Below are 17,376 nucleotides of genomic sequence, written 5' to 3'. Positions count from 1 at the left end.
ACTCCCAGGGCTTTGATTGGTTGCTTAATTCTGTCGCAGTTTTAATACACTACCACATTAACATTCTGCATTAGATTAAAGGGGGGGATTATCCCCTGTGAAATATAAGTGACCACAAGGTAATCTTCTAAAAATGTGACTCTCTTGCTCTGAAGGGAAAGGTGAGTTTTTTCCTAAGACAGAGCTTTAATTCTCAGGAACCATTTTACAGTATGTGAGTGCTCTCAAAATACCAGCAAAGGGAGTCAGGATATCTATACATGTACACATGCATGCTTACTGTATCTGGTACCAATACTAAGTGATCACTTTGATTTCCTGAATTAACAAAAATTAATAGCATTACCAAATGAAACAATTTTAGACTGATCTGCCTATTTTCACCATCAAATTAATGAGTTTATTTAGGCATAACCTCTCACCCCTTGCCTACATCCCTCCCATTCCCCTACGCCCCATGTAGCTATGGTCCTCCTCATATCCTGTTGCCAGGATAAAAGCAGTTTACTGGCTTCACACTGGCTGGATCAGATCTGGAGGAAGCAGGTCAAGAACTCTGAGAACAAATCCAGGAACCCAGAAGGAAAATGTATTCCTAGTATTCCTTCTCTCTCATCTAGATTCTAATATGGTATATATGCATCTCCCTATGTTGTTTTCCATATATACTGGAATCTGCCGCTAGAGTGCTGAATGGCAAATGTTGCAAAAAAAAAGATCATCAGACAATCTTGCCACTCTCTAATCACTTTGAAACCGGGCCTTTCACGTGGTTTGCTAGAAGATAAAAAACATTCGTATCTGCCGATTTAAATATAATCCATAAATTTAAATATTAATGTCCAAAAGTCAGGAGATAGGGAAGGAAAAAAAAAAAGATGCCATTAACCTCTCAAGATAGCTGAAAAAAGGAATCATTATGTATGGGATAAATCTCCCTTCAAATAAATGGCCCTAAATATGAATGCAATCTCCAAATCTCATATTAATATCTTAATATATTTAACTAGAGTTAGTCCTCAAGCTAGTAAGGATAGTGTGGATCTTATGATCTCTATTTTCTTATCAAAAACCATTTTAATATTAGGTAAATCATTCTAAAAGTAAAATCTATTCCCCAGCAGTCATGTCAACAGTAACACCACAGACAAACAAGAGGATGGTAATTCCTAAACAGAGCCTCTCCCATCCAAAGATTCAACTCAGTCCCTTGAGTGAGTAAAAATAGTCTGGTGTGGCAGATAAATGGCAAATAAACAAATAAATAAAAATCCTACTATATTCTCTAGAGATTCCATCACCTCTTGATAGATTTCAGTCTAGTGGGAGCTTCATTATTTCCTACCCTGCCTGATAGCAAATAAAATCCCCATTTGGATCATGATCCCTACCAACTGAAGGAGAAAAAAAAAAAAGATTCATTCAGGTGCTATCAACACATTAGTGTTCTCCAGGGGAATCATCAATCTATTCAGGTATGAGTGAAATAAGTTTATGAATGGAATAACATACCACCCCCATGTTAACTAATGTGGCCCTATCACTGAAAGAGTTCAGATAATACAACCTTGGTCTCCAAGAGATATGAAGATTTTCTAATTATTTTATAGTTTTGTATGTGAGCACCCTCAGAGGTTGAGATATACTGAAACGTTCACCGAAGACACCAACAACCTAATACTGTAATTGAACCGAAGAGAATGAAGGAAGTCCCATCAAACAACAGCTACAACAAAAATGCAGAACAATTGTGGCTTCAAGTAAATTGGTTTCTAGAGAACACAAAGTAGGTCTATGGGGCTAAATAGTCTAGTTTCCATGCTATATGCAACCTCTATACAATGGAAATAATGACCATGAAAAATAAGGTGAACATTGTGCAGTGTTTCATAAGACAAAAAATGAACCCTTCCTGGGAATGAAATTCTATGTATCCTATTCCATGCAATGTCTCAGAGCTGAGCCCTAATACCACTATGGCTATATGGTGCAAAATTCCAATCCAGAGTGAAAGAAAGGTTTTTCAATCCTTAGGTCTCACTATTTCCCTAAAACACACAAGAATTATACACTTTAATTTCATTTCAAGAAGTCTCTTTCCATGCCGCAGACAATTCATTTTGCTTACATATTTTTGACCAGGATAAAGGTAGAATATTAAATGTATGATATATATAAACATATTAAACCAATTGTTTTGAAACAAATATGATTATTTGGATCAGCATCCGTACAACTTTAGTCAATATCCACAAGGGCTACTTATTTAACTGATTTAAGAGGTGATTGACTGATCTTCCAATATCCACAAGCTTAAGCAGCTGTGTATAAAAATGCCTTCATGCTCCGTAGCTTTAAAAATATGCTAGGAATCATGAAAAATCTTACAGAATCATGAAAAATTAATCCAGTGTACATAATGCCAATACCTGGAAAAAGCAGCATATTTCCCAGATTTAGTAGTTATTCCTAATAATTACTATTAAGACCACTTCTAAGGTAAGCTGGCATTTCTATCATTTTCACAGAAAATGTTAACTTGTACAATCCTTCAGTAACTTATTCTGTTTTACGGCATTCACTGCAAGAGTCACGTCCTGGATAACACTGCTAATGGTGAGGAGATGTGGCAAAAGTCAATCCTAAATCCTTCTGATATACATGACACATTGGTTTGGACAAGAGACATGGCTTTCCAATTAAGTTTTGCTTGGCTCTCTAGTTTCAGTGTATTTGTTTCTTTGTACTATATTACTCTCTGTTTACAATTTTGCATTTTTCTAGACGGGCTGTTGAAAGGGAGACAATGGTTTTGAGCCTGAGTAAAGTCAGCTCAGATGAGAAACTAGTTGTGGGAAATCTATACAACAGATAATTTGCAAATCAGGAAGCAAAAGTTGACTATTTGGGGATCAGCTACCAAAATCATTTTAGCTCCTGGTACTGTGGATACAAATTCTCCTCCCAGGACACCAACAATGGCAAATAAATCAAAAGCTTAACTGCAGGTCAGCAACACCATGACCAGTGAATGTGGGAATCTCCTTTCCTAGACAATAGCAAGACACCTTATTTAGCACATCATTGGCCTGATCCATCTATTCTGATACCACTTAGTATTGCCAACGGGCCTAAAAGAGGATATGTTTGAGACTCTCCTCACTTAGAGACAGAGCTCATTAAATACGTGCTATGTTTTTCAAAGCACCCAACTCGTGCCCTCAGATTAATTTATTTATCCATAAATAAAGTAACCATATTTTCTGTACCCCAGATTGGACCATATGGTCTGATATGTATTAGCATATTTTTTTTATGAAGATACTGTAAGAAATTGGGACTGCTATGGAAACAGAGAACCAAGTCAGAAATAAAACTCCTATCACAGTCCTAATCTTAATTTACATTTCAGAAGTACACATTCCCATTTACTGCAAAAATAGCTCTGCTTCCTTCAATCTTGAACACAAATCACTCCATCAACCTTCTTTCAAACAGGAATACTGATCCCCATACTAGAAAGTAGGATTGTCTTCTAACCTGTAACAGTTACATTGGCTTGGAAGACCCTGTGCTTTGAGTCAAACTTCTTTGCAGGCAGGAAAACCAAGAAGTACCTTTTGTCCACACCAAATGTCCCTTGCAGAATTCAGAATGACTTTTGGGTCAGGAAGATTTCCTGGAACAGGCCCCTTTGTCACTGAATGACAACCCGTAATCATTCTATACTGTATCAATAAAAAAAAAAAATATAAAGAGGGATGTTACAGTCTGCATCGTGCACATGAGCACATCAAATGTTCACTGAAAAAGGTAAACTGAACCTAGGTGTATTTCCCACTTTACCTAGGAATGGTTGCAATGTTATGGCTAAAGACGCATCAAAAACCTCAAAATCAACAACGGAGAACACCATTACTGAGTCTGTTGGGCTGTGGGGATACTACTGCTTATGATTTGAATGTAATTAAAAATAGCTTTCTGCTGGTTCATGTTGACTTTCTAGAAAATGGATATATATATATATACATATATATGTGTGTGTATATATATATATATATATCTCATAGTACTTTCCATAGAAATGTCTTATTCATATAGAGGATTCTATTTCAACACATGCTTAATGAAAAGATTTTCACAAAGCTTCAGCGATCCTGTTTAAAACAAATTTGACAAGGAAAGCAGTAGAACTTGTGAAATACTACATGTGTTTGAGCATAAAATGAGTTCCCCAGCACAGGTCGGAACACTTTGTTTACTGACAAGACTGTACTATAACAAAGCAAGAAATCAAAATGTTTACTTACCAACTTTCACCATATGTATTCAACTGGAGACTGAGTTATTTTTTTATTAAGGGAATCCCTCCCCTTTGGTTGTTAGAATAAAGAGCTTCAAAAGACACCCTATCCATCCAGCTTACATTCTAAAACCTCAATCTCAAACACCTGGTTCTTGCATTTAACCCAACGGTGAGATTTTAAAGCTATTCTGCTCTTTCAACTTAACTATAAAATCAAGCTGATATGACTTGAATTATCTAGAGAATATCAAGCTAGCCTGATACCTCCTTCAACGTCGGAGAATTTTCGTGCTGGAAGGAATCAAGTGATAATGTAGCTCAACAGCCTGTTTTCACACTTAAACAAAAACAAAAACAACTGGGAATCAAGAAGATGAAATGATATGCCAATGTCAACGAGCTCGCTCTCCACTCCAAGACCAGCTATCATTCCTCTGGCACCCACTAGCTCTCTTTCACAGAAGTTAAAAGGAAGGTTCTCTCTTCTCCGTAACTGTTATGTTTCCTTTTCAAACATTTGCAAAGAGAGAACAATATATCCACCCTTGAAAAGACTCTGATTAGGATGGCCTTCAAATACTGTACTTTTGGTAACATGACGATCTGAAACGTAACTATAGGATCCCAGACCCCTGAAATTCAGTTTCTAAATGGGCCACTTCTTTTTTTATCTTACAGCCAAATGTGCATGGTGGTCTCTGAGAAGACAGCTCCCTATATCAGTTACAAATAGTCTCTGGAAGCATAGTTCTCAGCATAAAATTTTACAAATGGTACTAAAGCACTTTGCCTGGCTTTGACTTAAAAAAAATGTTATCCACATTTTTCATCCACAGCTGCATTTCACACATTCTCTACCTTCACACATTCTCTACAAGAGAAGTGTTCCATACAAAAGTACCCTATACAAATCCTGAGGGCTTAAATGCTTTCTTCTTAGAGTGGAATCAAGATCCAGACATCCTAAAATAAATGCATCTTGAAAATAAAAATACAAACTAACAAACACACATTAAGTGATAAGCTAACAATATTTGGTTCAGAAGCCCATGGTGATCACTTCTTGACCGTTTGACTCTTTTAAGAAAACTATGTAAGATAAAGGAAAACCCCAGGATCTCAAAATGACTATATTTCTTGAATTCATAGAATTATCAGATCTAATACATCTCAGCCAAATTTATCATAACTTTCAGATTTAAAAAGGAGACGTTGTGGGACTATAATACCTTTTCCTTTCTAAACACAGCCAAATCGTCACTATTGCTATTATAGAATGTTCAATAAACATCCAATGCTGGAAAGCATTTAAACTATTTTAAGATAGAATCTGACCTAGTTAGGTACAACCAAAGACACATGGTACCTTATTCCTAGAGTCAACTTTTTACACCATGACACACCTGGGATCTTTCTCCCAAATGAAAAAAACTGCAGTAATTATCCAATGATAGGCTGGCTATCTTGAATCTGCATATATCCACTTCCTGTAAGGAGCTCAAAATTAAAGAAATTACCCATGATTTTTACAAGATCCTAATAAAGCAGATGTAACTCATGGGTTCTAAATCTCTTTCGCCCAAAGGAAGATTAAACAATTTAGACACAACATCAGGCATTTACATGGAACTCGGCATTTCAGAGTTTTCACATGTTCGTATTTGCTTTCCGTAACAACTCTGTGATGTAACAAAAGCATTATGTGCCCTCTTCTTCACTAATGAGAAAATTGGGGTGCAGAGATTTATGGTGACTTTTTCAAATGAATAGTGACCCAACCCAGAGAGCCTACCTCCTAGTCTAATGCTTATCACATCTTTGCTCCATATCCAAAATATATGAAAATGCCATCTTTGAAGTCTTATTACAAGACTGCATCTCCTTGTTTTGTCACGCTCTATTGTCCACTAGAGATCTTTGGTCAGAGCATTCAATCAACTCCCCGGCTTGCTGCTTTTCATTGTCCAAATGGTATTCTTGAGAGGTGTTTTCCTATAAGTGGTGGGGAAGGGGTGGGGAAAAGGGTGTAACTTTGCTTTTAAACCTAACATTAGTAAATCTAACATTAGATTTAGTTGGAATTTCAAATATCACTGAAGAAGATTTATGTTATTATCAAATGATGACCAGGGACTTAAAAGCTTGAGAAAAGCTATTCTAGATATTTTTTTTTTTTAATAGTCACAGTTGTCAGAGTTCATTATGTGCTACATTGTATACTTTCCCCAAACTTCAGGATAACCATTTTATAAAAAATAAATGTTGAAGAAACAGTGGAGAATAAGGCCTCTTATGTTAAATTTGCTCATTTATATCTCATTATGACTTAACAGTGCAGGTCTGATTGCTAGCTGTTACCTCACATTCTAGAACACCTTGTTATGAATTAAAACACAGTTATGTGTGTTATAAGATCCGTTAACAAAAATGAAAATGATGGTGATATTGAAACCAAATGTTCTGACACAATTATTCCTTATACCAGTTTTAGCAAACAGAGTGCTAAATTCTGAGGTGACTCCCCACACTGTGCCTTTAGGTAGCTGCACAAAGAAATAAACTTAATAAATCTAGCATTTATGTTGCACATTTAATAGAAAGCTCTTAAGCCATAATCACTGTAGCTGCTGGCATCTTATTTCTTCAAGAATTCTTTCAGTGCATGCATTAACTTTGGTTAAATTATTCTGGATTTAAAAGGCAGAAGAATAATTAAAATAGTATGGTTTCAGAAGCATCATTGTAACAGTCCAATTTCAACAGATTCAGTTGCTAAATTTTACTTCATATTCCCTTTGCAAATCAGTTATTTAGATTTTAAAAACAGGGAATCATGTGCTGTCATCTGCGTGGCCATTAGTCTCACACAAAGAAAACAACTATAAAATAAGACTAAGAAATCATTCTTCCAATGATTGTCATTGAACTGTTACATTAGTAAACATTCACAGTAGGAAGTCTCTCTCAATCTCCAGCATATGAAGTAGTGCAAAGGAAAAAAACAAATTCCAGTCCTGTTATCTGTGAACAAAACTTGTTACATTTTCTCCAATTTCACTTCTTCCATATTGTTAGACATTTGCTGTCATATCTTCCCAAAATTAATAATAAAATATAATCAATTTCTAAAGGACCCCGCAGCCTTTTTAAAAGTTAATTTCTAGTTAAAAATAAACTTTAATTAAATCCAAGATAAAACTGTGACCTATATTCTATTAAATAATTCACTTTCTTTTTTTTTTTCTACACAGTAATTCTTACAATTTTTTAAAAAAACAACCATGGAATCCGAAGACATGAGATGCTATCAAAGCACTAATAAATGACGGTTTGAATTCATTAGTTCTTACATAGTAAATACTTCAAAATGCCAACTTTTCCCATCATTGCACAATTACTAACAACGCTGACAATTTACTTACACACACACACACACACACACACACACACACACAAATACACACATATACATTCTCTCCGTGGAACCATCTTTACTTTTAACATCTTTTCCAGTTAATGTGCAAAATTCTTGCATTCTAATAAAAAATATAAAGATAGATTTGCTCCTATTTTAGCCTCCCTCTTCTCCAAGATGTATCATTTATTTGATATGTAATACAAGGTAACAATTATGTCACGTATAACCATTAAATGGTGTACTACTATATGCATTAGGTTCGTTTGCATATTTCATTTTCGTAACTGCGCTCTCTATGCATAAATATATTTGGAGATACTGGGATTGGGGAGGGGGGGTAGTGGCGGGTGGAGAACAAGATTCACACATCGGTCTCCACAGCCTTTGCATTAGAACAGTTGTTTTTATCTGTCTCACTGTCGTCCCCCTTTCCCTGACACTTCCCCTCCTTTGCACAGAGAGATTCCTTAACTCCCTCTTCCATCTCTAGATACTCTGACTTGTCCCCCAGGGAAGAAGAAGTAGAGCTCCGAAATTTCTTCAGCAAATTAGAAGGGAGGTATGGGCAACTGACTGCATTCTGTGTCAGCTGTGTCTGTTCCTCATTTTCAGTCTCTCTGTGGTAGAAATAGTTAAAGTTAGAGACAATCACTGGCACTGGCAAAGCAATGGTTAACACACCTGCAATGGCACACAGGGACCCCACGATCTTGCCCCCCACAGTGATGGGCTTCATGTCCCCATAGCCCACAGTTGTCATGGTCACCACAGCCCACCAAAATGCATCCGGGATGCTTTGGAAATGGGTAGTAGGTTCATCCGCCTCCGCGAAATACACAGCGCTGGAAAACAGGATGACCCCAATGAAGAGGAAGAAGATCAGAAGGCCCAGCTCCCGCATGCTGGCTCTGAGGGTGTGACCCAGGATCTGCAGGCCCTTGGAGTGCCTGGAGAGTTTGAAGATTCGGAATACTCGGACCAGACGAATGATCCTGAGAATGGCAAAGGACATGGCCTGCTGCTGCTGCCCGTTGCCACCCCCCTGCTGCTGGGCCAGATCGGTGCCCAGCGTGATGAAGTAAGGCAAAATGGAGACAATGTCAATGATGTTCATGATGTTTTTGAAGAAGAGCGCTTGGCTGGGACAAGCAAAGCAGCGAACCACAAACTCGAAGGAAAACCAAACAATACAGACTGTCTCCACGATGAAGAAGGGGTCGTTGAATATGGTGTGCCCTGAGTTCTCTAGGTGGGGTGCTGAAGTGTCATTCAACAACCCACTGTGTCCTCCTGCACTCAGTGCCATGATGAGATCCCTGTCGTCCCTAAACTCAGGTAAAGTTTCCAGGCAGAAAATGACAATGGAGATTAAGATGACCAGGACGGAGACGATGGCTATGCCCCTTGCTGGGCTGGAGCTCTCCGGATACTCAAAGAGAAGCCAAATCTGCTTTTTGAATTCATTCTCTGGCAAGGCCCTGTCCTCCTCCTCTCTCACAAAGCCCTCATCCTCCCGAAACTTGAGCAGGGCCTCTTCTCCCAACTGGTAGAACTTCACCTCCTCCGTGAAGATATCAAAGGGGACATTGACTGGCCTCTTGAGGCGGCCTCCTGATTGATAATAATATAAGATGGCATCAAAGCTAGGCCTGTTCCTGTCAAAAAAATACTCATTACGCAAAGGGTCAAAGTACTGAGTCCTCTTCTCAGGGTCTCCCAACAAAGTCTCTGGAAACTGGGCCAGAGTCTTCATCTGGGTTTCAAAGCGCAGGCCTGATACATTTATCACCACACGTTCACAGCAGTCGCTGTAGCGGACTGAACTATAGCCACCACCGCCCCCATCATCCTGAGGCAGCAGGTCCGTGTAGGAACATTCATCACCATGGTCATCTTCACTATAGTAAAACCTTCCCTCCTCTTCCTCCTCCTCCTCGTCTTCCTCTTCTTCCTCTTCCTCGCTCAGCTCCCTCAGGATCTTCTCCTCAGAGCCACTGGGCATCAGGTCAGAGCAATGAGGAAAGCTGCTCTGACGGTGGTGAGCTTTCTTCTTCTCAGGCCGCTGGCGCCTCCTTCTCCGACTCCCCCGGCCACCCTGAGGGTCATGGGAGGTGCAGGCCCCACGCGACTGGTGGTGGTGGTGAGAGCCACCTCCGGAACCCCCGCTGCCTTCCACAGCAGCTGTGGCGGCTGCCACGGCGGCAGCCGCGGCGGCCCTCGAGTGAGCGAGCCTCTCCCGCTCCCGGGCCCGGGCCTGGGCAGCGTAACCATAAGGCATGTGACTGTTGCACCCTGAGCTCTCCGCACTCACCATTGCAACCTCCATGGTGGTGGTTTTTGGAAATGGCTGGTTCCAGTTGTAGAAGAAGAAGAAAGAAAAATAGGGCAGCTTCTTTTCTCACCAAATTAAGGTAAGTTTGGAACCCTTAAGCAGATTGCTTGGAAGACTAAGGATATTTTCAGTCCAACTTTGCATTTTCTGTTTTTAAATCAGTACGCCCCATGCTCTCTGTTCCCAGGGATTCAACATTGCTCTCCAGAGCTTGGCTGGTCTAGATAAACAACCTAGCACTCTCAAGCCCAAGTCAAAAAATGCTGGGGTCTCCCAAACACCTGTTTTTGGGTGGCTGTTCGAATTTGGAAATACGTCTAGGATGTGGTTGGTGGTGATGCCGCAAGATTCAAAGGCGGCAAGTATCTGACAGCCAGCAGTTGTGCCTAGAAAATGGAATATATTTTTCTGCCATGGAAATTGTCCAAAGCTCAGTCCATCAGATTTAAATAAAATGCAAATAAGCCTTTAGTCTTAGCACTTGCCTTCTAGTGACGGCTTGACCCATGTTAGCGCGTGGCTCGAAGTACGTCTAGCCATGGCTGCTCAAAGCCTATCAGGGTGATTCTCCAGGTGCTCCCCTCAAGTTCATCACAGGCTTCCTGGACCCAGGGCCAATGCCAAGCTATCGACAGGGGCAAAGACCTTGGGAGGTAGAGAAGTTACAAGATGAGGTGTCAGCAGGGGCAAACCCAGCTCTGAGGTCTCCATAGAAATCAAGGAAATGCAGAGCATCCTTCAGCTAAAATCATGCAGAGGAAGCACTTCACCTGAAAAAGGAAAGGAAACAAGCATAGGAGAAAAATAAAAGGAATCAAATCATAAGGAGCAAACAGTGTTTCCTTCCCATACACCTTCTTTCTCTTGTCCTCAAGCAAACCACATAAAGCACCAAGTGACCACAAATTTCCAAGGAGTGTGGGGCAGGTGGTTAAATCTCCTTACTAAATCATCCTTCTGTCCTTCTTCTTTGGCTATTATTTCAGCTCAGTCTATTTTCATGGCAACTCAGTTATCTTTCCTCTCTCCACTCTCGACCCACATGGCTCTTCCTTTGGCTCTCCCTTTCACTCATGCCAGGTCTTAATTCTCAGTGTCACTTTTTTCATTCCACAATAATAATGCTGTCACTTTACAGCTGCTTCCATCATTCATTGATCTCAAGGCATTTTTTAAAAAAATTTCCACTCATCAGATATTTCTGAATTTAGTGCCTTTCCACCCCTCTCTGTCTTGATTCAGGATCAGAGCAGTTGGAAAAACCAGGTTTTTTTTTTATCCAGTCTCCACCACTTCAACAAGCTTCAATCACCCCGTCTTCAAAGTGCAGGTAATAATGCATCCTCCCCCCCATCCCCATCCCAATTACTGAGGACCAGAACGAGGCTCTGAATGTTGATAGAATAACACATACGTAATGAATGTCAATAAATGCTGGCAGTTCTGAATAACCCGACTGTAACCTAAGCTTTTATTGTCAATCTACTCACACCCAAATGTATATGTCCTTAAACCACAGTCTCAGTTACAGGGAGGACAGAATGTAAGGACATTTAGGACACTTTGAGACACACCAATGGCCTATATTAGGTTGGCACTTCCTGACTCCCTAAAGCATGTCCCTGTTGTTGTTTTTCTGTTCCCCAGACTCCAGAACACTCCCTACCACCCACAGCCTAGGAGCTAATCCCAGTTTCCACTTCTCTGATAATCATCTTTTCTCCTTGCGGTTCCTCCATGTTCCCCTCAATGCTTCCTCCTACACTTCTTTCAAGGGAATATTTCCTTATATATTAAATCCCAGTTTGTATGGATTTTATTTTCAGCCTATCACACCCCCCCCATAATATAATCCATTATCTCCAGTCTCCCAAACCCCGCTGCCTCCCTTGCCTCTCTCTGCCCACTTTTAGTTCCAATCTACCACTTGCTGATCACTTCTTCCTTGGAGCCCGGATCTGTCTCCACTGTCACTTGGTATTCCTGGCCTTTCTTCTTAGTTGGCTCTCTCTAGGTCCAACTAATTCATCTCCTCAGCCAGGACCTAAAAGAACTGCCCTAATCTTCTGTCTCCTATGCTTTTGCATTCACTCTGTCCAACAGGACTTCCAAGAATGCAGAGTAGCCCAGAGAATTGGGGAGGATGATGACAGTCAGAATTCAGGGCATCTACCAGTTTCTATTACTGGAAGCACTTGGGGAGCACAAGAGAAATGGCTTTCTGGAGCCATTAAAGGGATTCAGCCCTTGACCACCTGCTGCTGCTCCTTGCTGAACCCTTTCAGCCTAGAAGGCTAAACCCACCCAAGTTTTATGAAGTGACAAAGCAGGGAAGTGGTAAACAGAGCACCTCCCACCATACATCTCCTAAGGCAAGAGGTGAGCTTGATTAGGACACCAAATACACCTCTGAAGGTATCTCAAATGACAAGCCCCTTCCTTTGCCTGACTCCTAATGACAGGAAATACATTGAAACGTTTACCTTCAGGATGTCTCCAGATCTCTATTTATCAAACCACCCTGGGGTTACATTTATTCTAGAAGGTCAGACCACCACCACCTTTAAAAGACTTCCACAGGCCAAAGAGCCTAAGAGTTTGCCCATTTTCTTCCCCCAACTCCCTCAAAGCAGCTAGAATATACTATTTAAATAAAACCCTAGAACCAAAGTATCTGTATTCTTGTATACTATGCACACCCCTCTCCCAGCTAAGTGCTCCCAGAAGGTCACGAATTAGCATGTCTTCTAACTCACCATCAACTCTGCAGGAGATGTAGACCTGCTCTCACTTTGCCCTGAGCCAATTATTTATTTATTTATTTGGGTTTGGTCATTTTTGTTTATCTCCCTCCCCCACCTTACAAAAAGCAGATTGCCTTCCTTTTTAATTGGCTACCAGTTACCTCACTATTCCCAACCAAGAAGAAGAAGATGATGATGATGATGAAGTAGAAGAGGAGGAGGAGGTGGTGGAGGGAGCAGGTGGGAGAAGAAAGAAAAGAATAAGAAAAAAAAAAAAAGAAAGAGAAGGAAAACCTTCCACACAGCAAGACTGGCTTAAAAATCTCTCTTCCTCCCCTAGGTATTAATGCGTAGGGGAATCTGTTCAAGACTACTCCCAGGAGCCTTGGTGGGGGAGACCTTTGCATAGAAATTTCCCTTCCTCTTTAACACCATTAAACTAATCGGATTTTGCAGACTACCTATTCCCCCAATCCCTGTGCCCCCCAAACAACAAGCCAAGTATCCCTGCCTTCCTCCACTGCTCCCCAACAACAAGGCTGTTATCATCCCTCAGTGCTAATTCCTGCAACTGTCTTAGGGTGGTACCTGCACCTATCAGAGAGAGAGAGAGAAAAAGAGAGAGATTGAAAAAATCAAAAAGCCAACACCGTGAGAAATGGACACTTCAACGCACGCCATTTACACAGTCCCTATGTGCTACTGAAATGCTCGGAAAATGCACGCAAATCCAAATGCTGGGAGAGGCAGCAATTCAAACCCGTTCGCCAGCTGTTCCCAAAGGAACGGAACCGGTGAGTCTGGGATGAGGGAAAACGATGCTAAATCTGAACCCCATGTCGTTGGAAAACGACATCTTTAATCACACCCTCCCCTCCAGACCTAGGTTCCCGCTCGGGCACATTAAGCAGGGCGCACGCACCCCATCCCTGGGGTTAGGAAAATAACAACTGTTGGCCCCCCGGAGCGCCGCGCAGCATCCGCACCTCCCTTCTTCCACCTCCTGGTTTATTTTTAACCGCCTTCCATTCATGCCCTTCTGTCACATTCCCGATATTATTTATCCCTCAAATGTCCACTGTTTCTTAACAACCAAAAGAGGACGGTGGGAAAAAGATAAGAGAGGTATCATACTTACCGTTCCCGGGCGGAGTGAAAAATAAATATAAAGAAAATCCCCCACTCGGTTTGTCTTTCCCCCTCAAGCTGCAACAGCTGGAGGAGGGGAAGAATGTTCTTGGGGGGTGGTAGAAGGAATCACTCCGGTGTGGCAGGTGGAAGCTCCAAAATATCCACGAAACAAGTTCTGTTGCCTGGCCGGGGGGCACAGAGTCCTCGCTGCTGGAGCCAGGGGTGGGGATCAGGGCTACCCCGGGGAAGACCCCAAGACTTCTGGTTCCTGTGGAGTTCAGCACAGGAGGGTTCAATCGGAAAAGGAATTCAAGGTTCCCCCAGAAAAAGAAACAAAATCCTAGACAGCAGCGATCACTTGTTAAGCCCGAATTCCTCCTCCAATATCCATCCCTCTCCCTCTCTCGCTGGCTGCAGAAGCAGCACACGCCTCCCCTGGCCGGGAGCGCGCGCCGGCCGGGGGCGGGGCCAGGGCTGTGCCGAGGGTGTGGCGAGCGGGCTGTAGCCCGGGGCACCTCCCCGCGCCGCGGGGCGGGCACAGTCACGACGCCGCCACTGCCCGCCCCCCTGGCCGACCCCCCGACGCTGGGGAGCAACAGGGAGCGATTCCGGGAGCCTCTGGCCCTCGTCCCCAGAGGCGAAGCCCTAATCCCGGAGGAAAGGGAGTCCCCGTTGGTGCTGAAATGGGGGTCCGCACCGCAGAGCGGGAGCCCAAGAGAGAGGTTGGCAGGGAAGACCTCGACGGGAGGTCCAGTCTCGCTAACAGGGTGCTTCTGCGCGTCTCTCCCTGACCCGCTTTCTCTACAGCTCAGCGCGCGCGCGCACACACATACACACACACACACACACACACACACACACACACAGCCCCGCTTAACGGGTTTGTAGGGTTGGGAGCCTGGGTGCATCTCTGGCGAGGCCGCTAATTGGGAGCCCCCCCAGTCGCCTACGAACGGGCCGATTCCCCTTGGTCTCCGCCTCCCTTGTACAATTTGTCAGCCTCCACTCGGGGATCGGGCCTCTGGGCGCAGAGGAGGCCGACTTTCAAAGTGTGCTGGATTCGGGTGAGGAGCGGGCTGCAGAAATGGGAATCAGGCCCAGGTTAGGGGTTGCGCACGGGAGGCACAAGTGCACGGGGGAGAGAGCCCGAGGACTCTGACTGAGCAGGTTGTAAGTCCCGCCCGGGGCCGGAGGATTTTAGAAGGGGTGAAGGAGCCCTCCCTGAACCTGTTGATGCAAGAAGAATACAACTTGGCTAGGGGTTTGACTCCAGGGAGGTCTTTATCAGAATAGTCGGATCTCTAATACCACGCACCCCCATCAAACAGCAAAAACAAACAAAACCCACAGTACCCCGCGGGGCAGGCATGCGCCTGCCTTGGCGTCCACCCTGGGATGGACTCCCACATTGCATATTAGATGGCAGGTGTATGAAATGCCCATAGACATGGATGTAAAATTGCAATTCCCACACATCCGCTCAAAGAAAGATACCGGTGGCAAGTGCGAATTTTTACACACACGCACACACATACAAGGGCAGGTAAAGACCCGGGCTCCAGGCACCTCTTCCAGCTCCCTCTGATGGACCAAGCAAGCAGTGGCGACGCGCACCGGGACTGCTGGAGTAAATCCGACCTTGGGCGGGTCAGCTGGCGCTGGGGCGGCCACTGTCGGCCTCAGCTGGCAGCTTTGTTCGATGGCCCTATTGGGCCTCCTGCTTTTGTGGCGCTCGATTAATTATTAAGAGAAATATTCCTGAGCTGAATTATAGATATGCTCTGGTCTCACCTAACTGCTGCCGGCTCAGCGAAGGGCACCTGGAGGACTCCTTTTCGTTGTTGTTTGATTTTTCTTTAAAAAAAAACAAAACTTTTAAAATAACTAAAACATTTACATTGTAATCAGTGGGAAGGAAGGAAGGGGGGGAGGAAAGGAAGGAAACAGGAAACAAAAAGGAAGAAACAAGGAAGAAAGAAAAAGAAGGAAACATGGAAGGAGAAAAAGGAGATGGAGGGAGAGAGGGAGGAAGAAAAAAGAAAAGAAAGACGGAAGGAACAAAGGAATAGGAACGAAGGAAGGAAGGAAAGAACGAAGCTGAAGTGGGACCTAGTTGTCCTAACGTCTTCTAGCTAGTGCAGCTTGAATTTTTGTCCTGAATAAATTTACCTGTGATCTTCTGGGCTCAGCCAAGGGGCGGAGGAATTGAGAAAAAGGTACCTCCACCCTGGGTCAAGAGAGGCTCTTTGCACCAGTTCATTACCCATTATAGTTCATTCCAGCAAGCAGCATTGGTGGATTTCTTCAAAAATAAAAATGGCCCTATGCACTGGCCTAAAACCCTCTTTCCGAACCTCCATCGTGTGATGTAGACAGTGTGCAGATTCATACATACCAAAAGCAGATATTTGAGTTTATTGCTGTCTTCCCAGAACCATGTTTCTTGGGATGGTAGAAAGCAGGTCTGAGAGCACTAGATCTTGGGACTAGCTTCCTGGAAGCAATTTGCGAGATCTCTCCAGACCAACTGTGGAAAGCTTTCAGAGAGATGAAAATTGAGATTGAATGAAGTACAAAAGATGACAGTTATTTTGAATCGTGGATATTTTCAATGGATCGTGTTTAGAATTTATGAATTATGCCTCCATGTGCCATTTATTGTTTGTTCTTTTCATGGCCCAGAGAATTTTAAAGTTTAAAAATGCCTGAGGATTTTAGAAATACTTGTACTTCTTAGGTATCAGGAATCTGAATTACTGAAGTGCCATGCGAGAACGCAGCTGAGGAAAAACCACCCTTGCCAAGATAGTCCTTCAGGTCACACAAAGAGGACTTATTGAGCACTTGATCAAGGCAAGTAACACTCACTGAGTGCCCACTTAGTCCCTGGGTCTGTGCTAAATTCTTTGCATGCATATTGTCTAAATTTCATCTGCACAAGTGAACAATTTATGTGGCTGGTACTATTTTATTTACAATTTACAGAGAAGGAATAGAGGCTTATGATGGTTCACAAAATGTACCATAAGTTAAATAGCTGAATATGTAACAGAACTTGGCCTGTAACATCTGACTGCATGGAGGATGGACCCCATGCTAGTGATGATAAGGCCACGTGCTCCATACCCATTCGTCCTCACAAATGAGTGGCTGTTATGGATACATAGACAGATGAGGAAACAAGGGGGTATGTGCAATGATGAAGGTATGAGAGTAGTGTTTCAAGGATGCAAAGAATGGACTAGCATCTAATTTGGGGGAAGCAAGCAAGGATTGACAAGGAAAGGGGAGATGTGTTTGAGCAATGGCAAGAATAAAGTTTATGCAGACATGCAGGGTTGGGGTGGACTAAGAGGAGCTAGAACCTGAAAAAAATGGTGTCCAACTGGGAAGAACAGTGCGCTCCCCCAGCCTTCTCCCCACCCACCCATATCTCTCTCTCTCT

At 42.8% G+C, this 17,376-nt stretch overlaps 1 protein-coding gene across 1 annotated transcript; it reads right to left on the bottom strand.

The window, feature by feature from the left end:
• Window positions 1-6,483: 6,483 nt before the first annotated feature.
• Window positions 6,484-14,413, bottom strand: KCNA4 (potassium voltage-gated channel subfamily A member 4). The gene is made up of 2 exons (XM_059406676.1): window positions 13,939-14,413; window positions 6,484-10,826 (listed from the first exon to the last, which is right to left on the bottom strand). The coding sequence occupies exon 2, from the start codon at window positions 10,048-10,050 to the stop codon at window positions 8,086-8,088; it is 1,965 nt and encodes a 654-aa protein (XP_059262659.1). The 5' UTR covers window positions 10,051-10,826; window positions 13,939-14,413; the 3' UTR covers window positions 6,484-8,085.
• Window positions 14,414-17,376: the final 2,963 nt, after the last annotated feature.

The sequence above is a fragment of the Mustela nigripes genome, chromosome 1, assembly GCF_022355385.1.
Source record: "Mustela nigripes isolate SB6536 chromosome 1, MUSNIG.SB6536, whole genome shotgun sequence".
Taxonomy (NCBI): domain Eukaryota; kingdom Metazoa; phylum Chordata; class Mammalia; order Carnivora; family Mustelidae; genus Mustela; species Mustela nigripes.
This window is presented reverse-complemented; position numbering and strand designations above follow the sequence as displayed.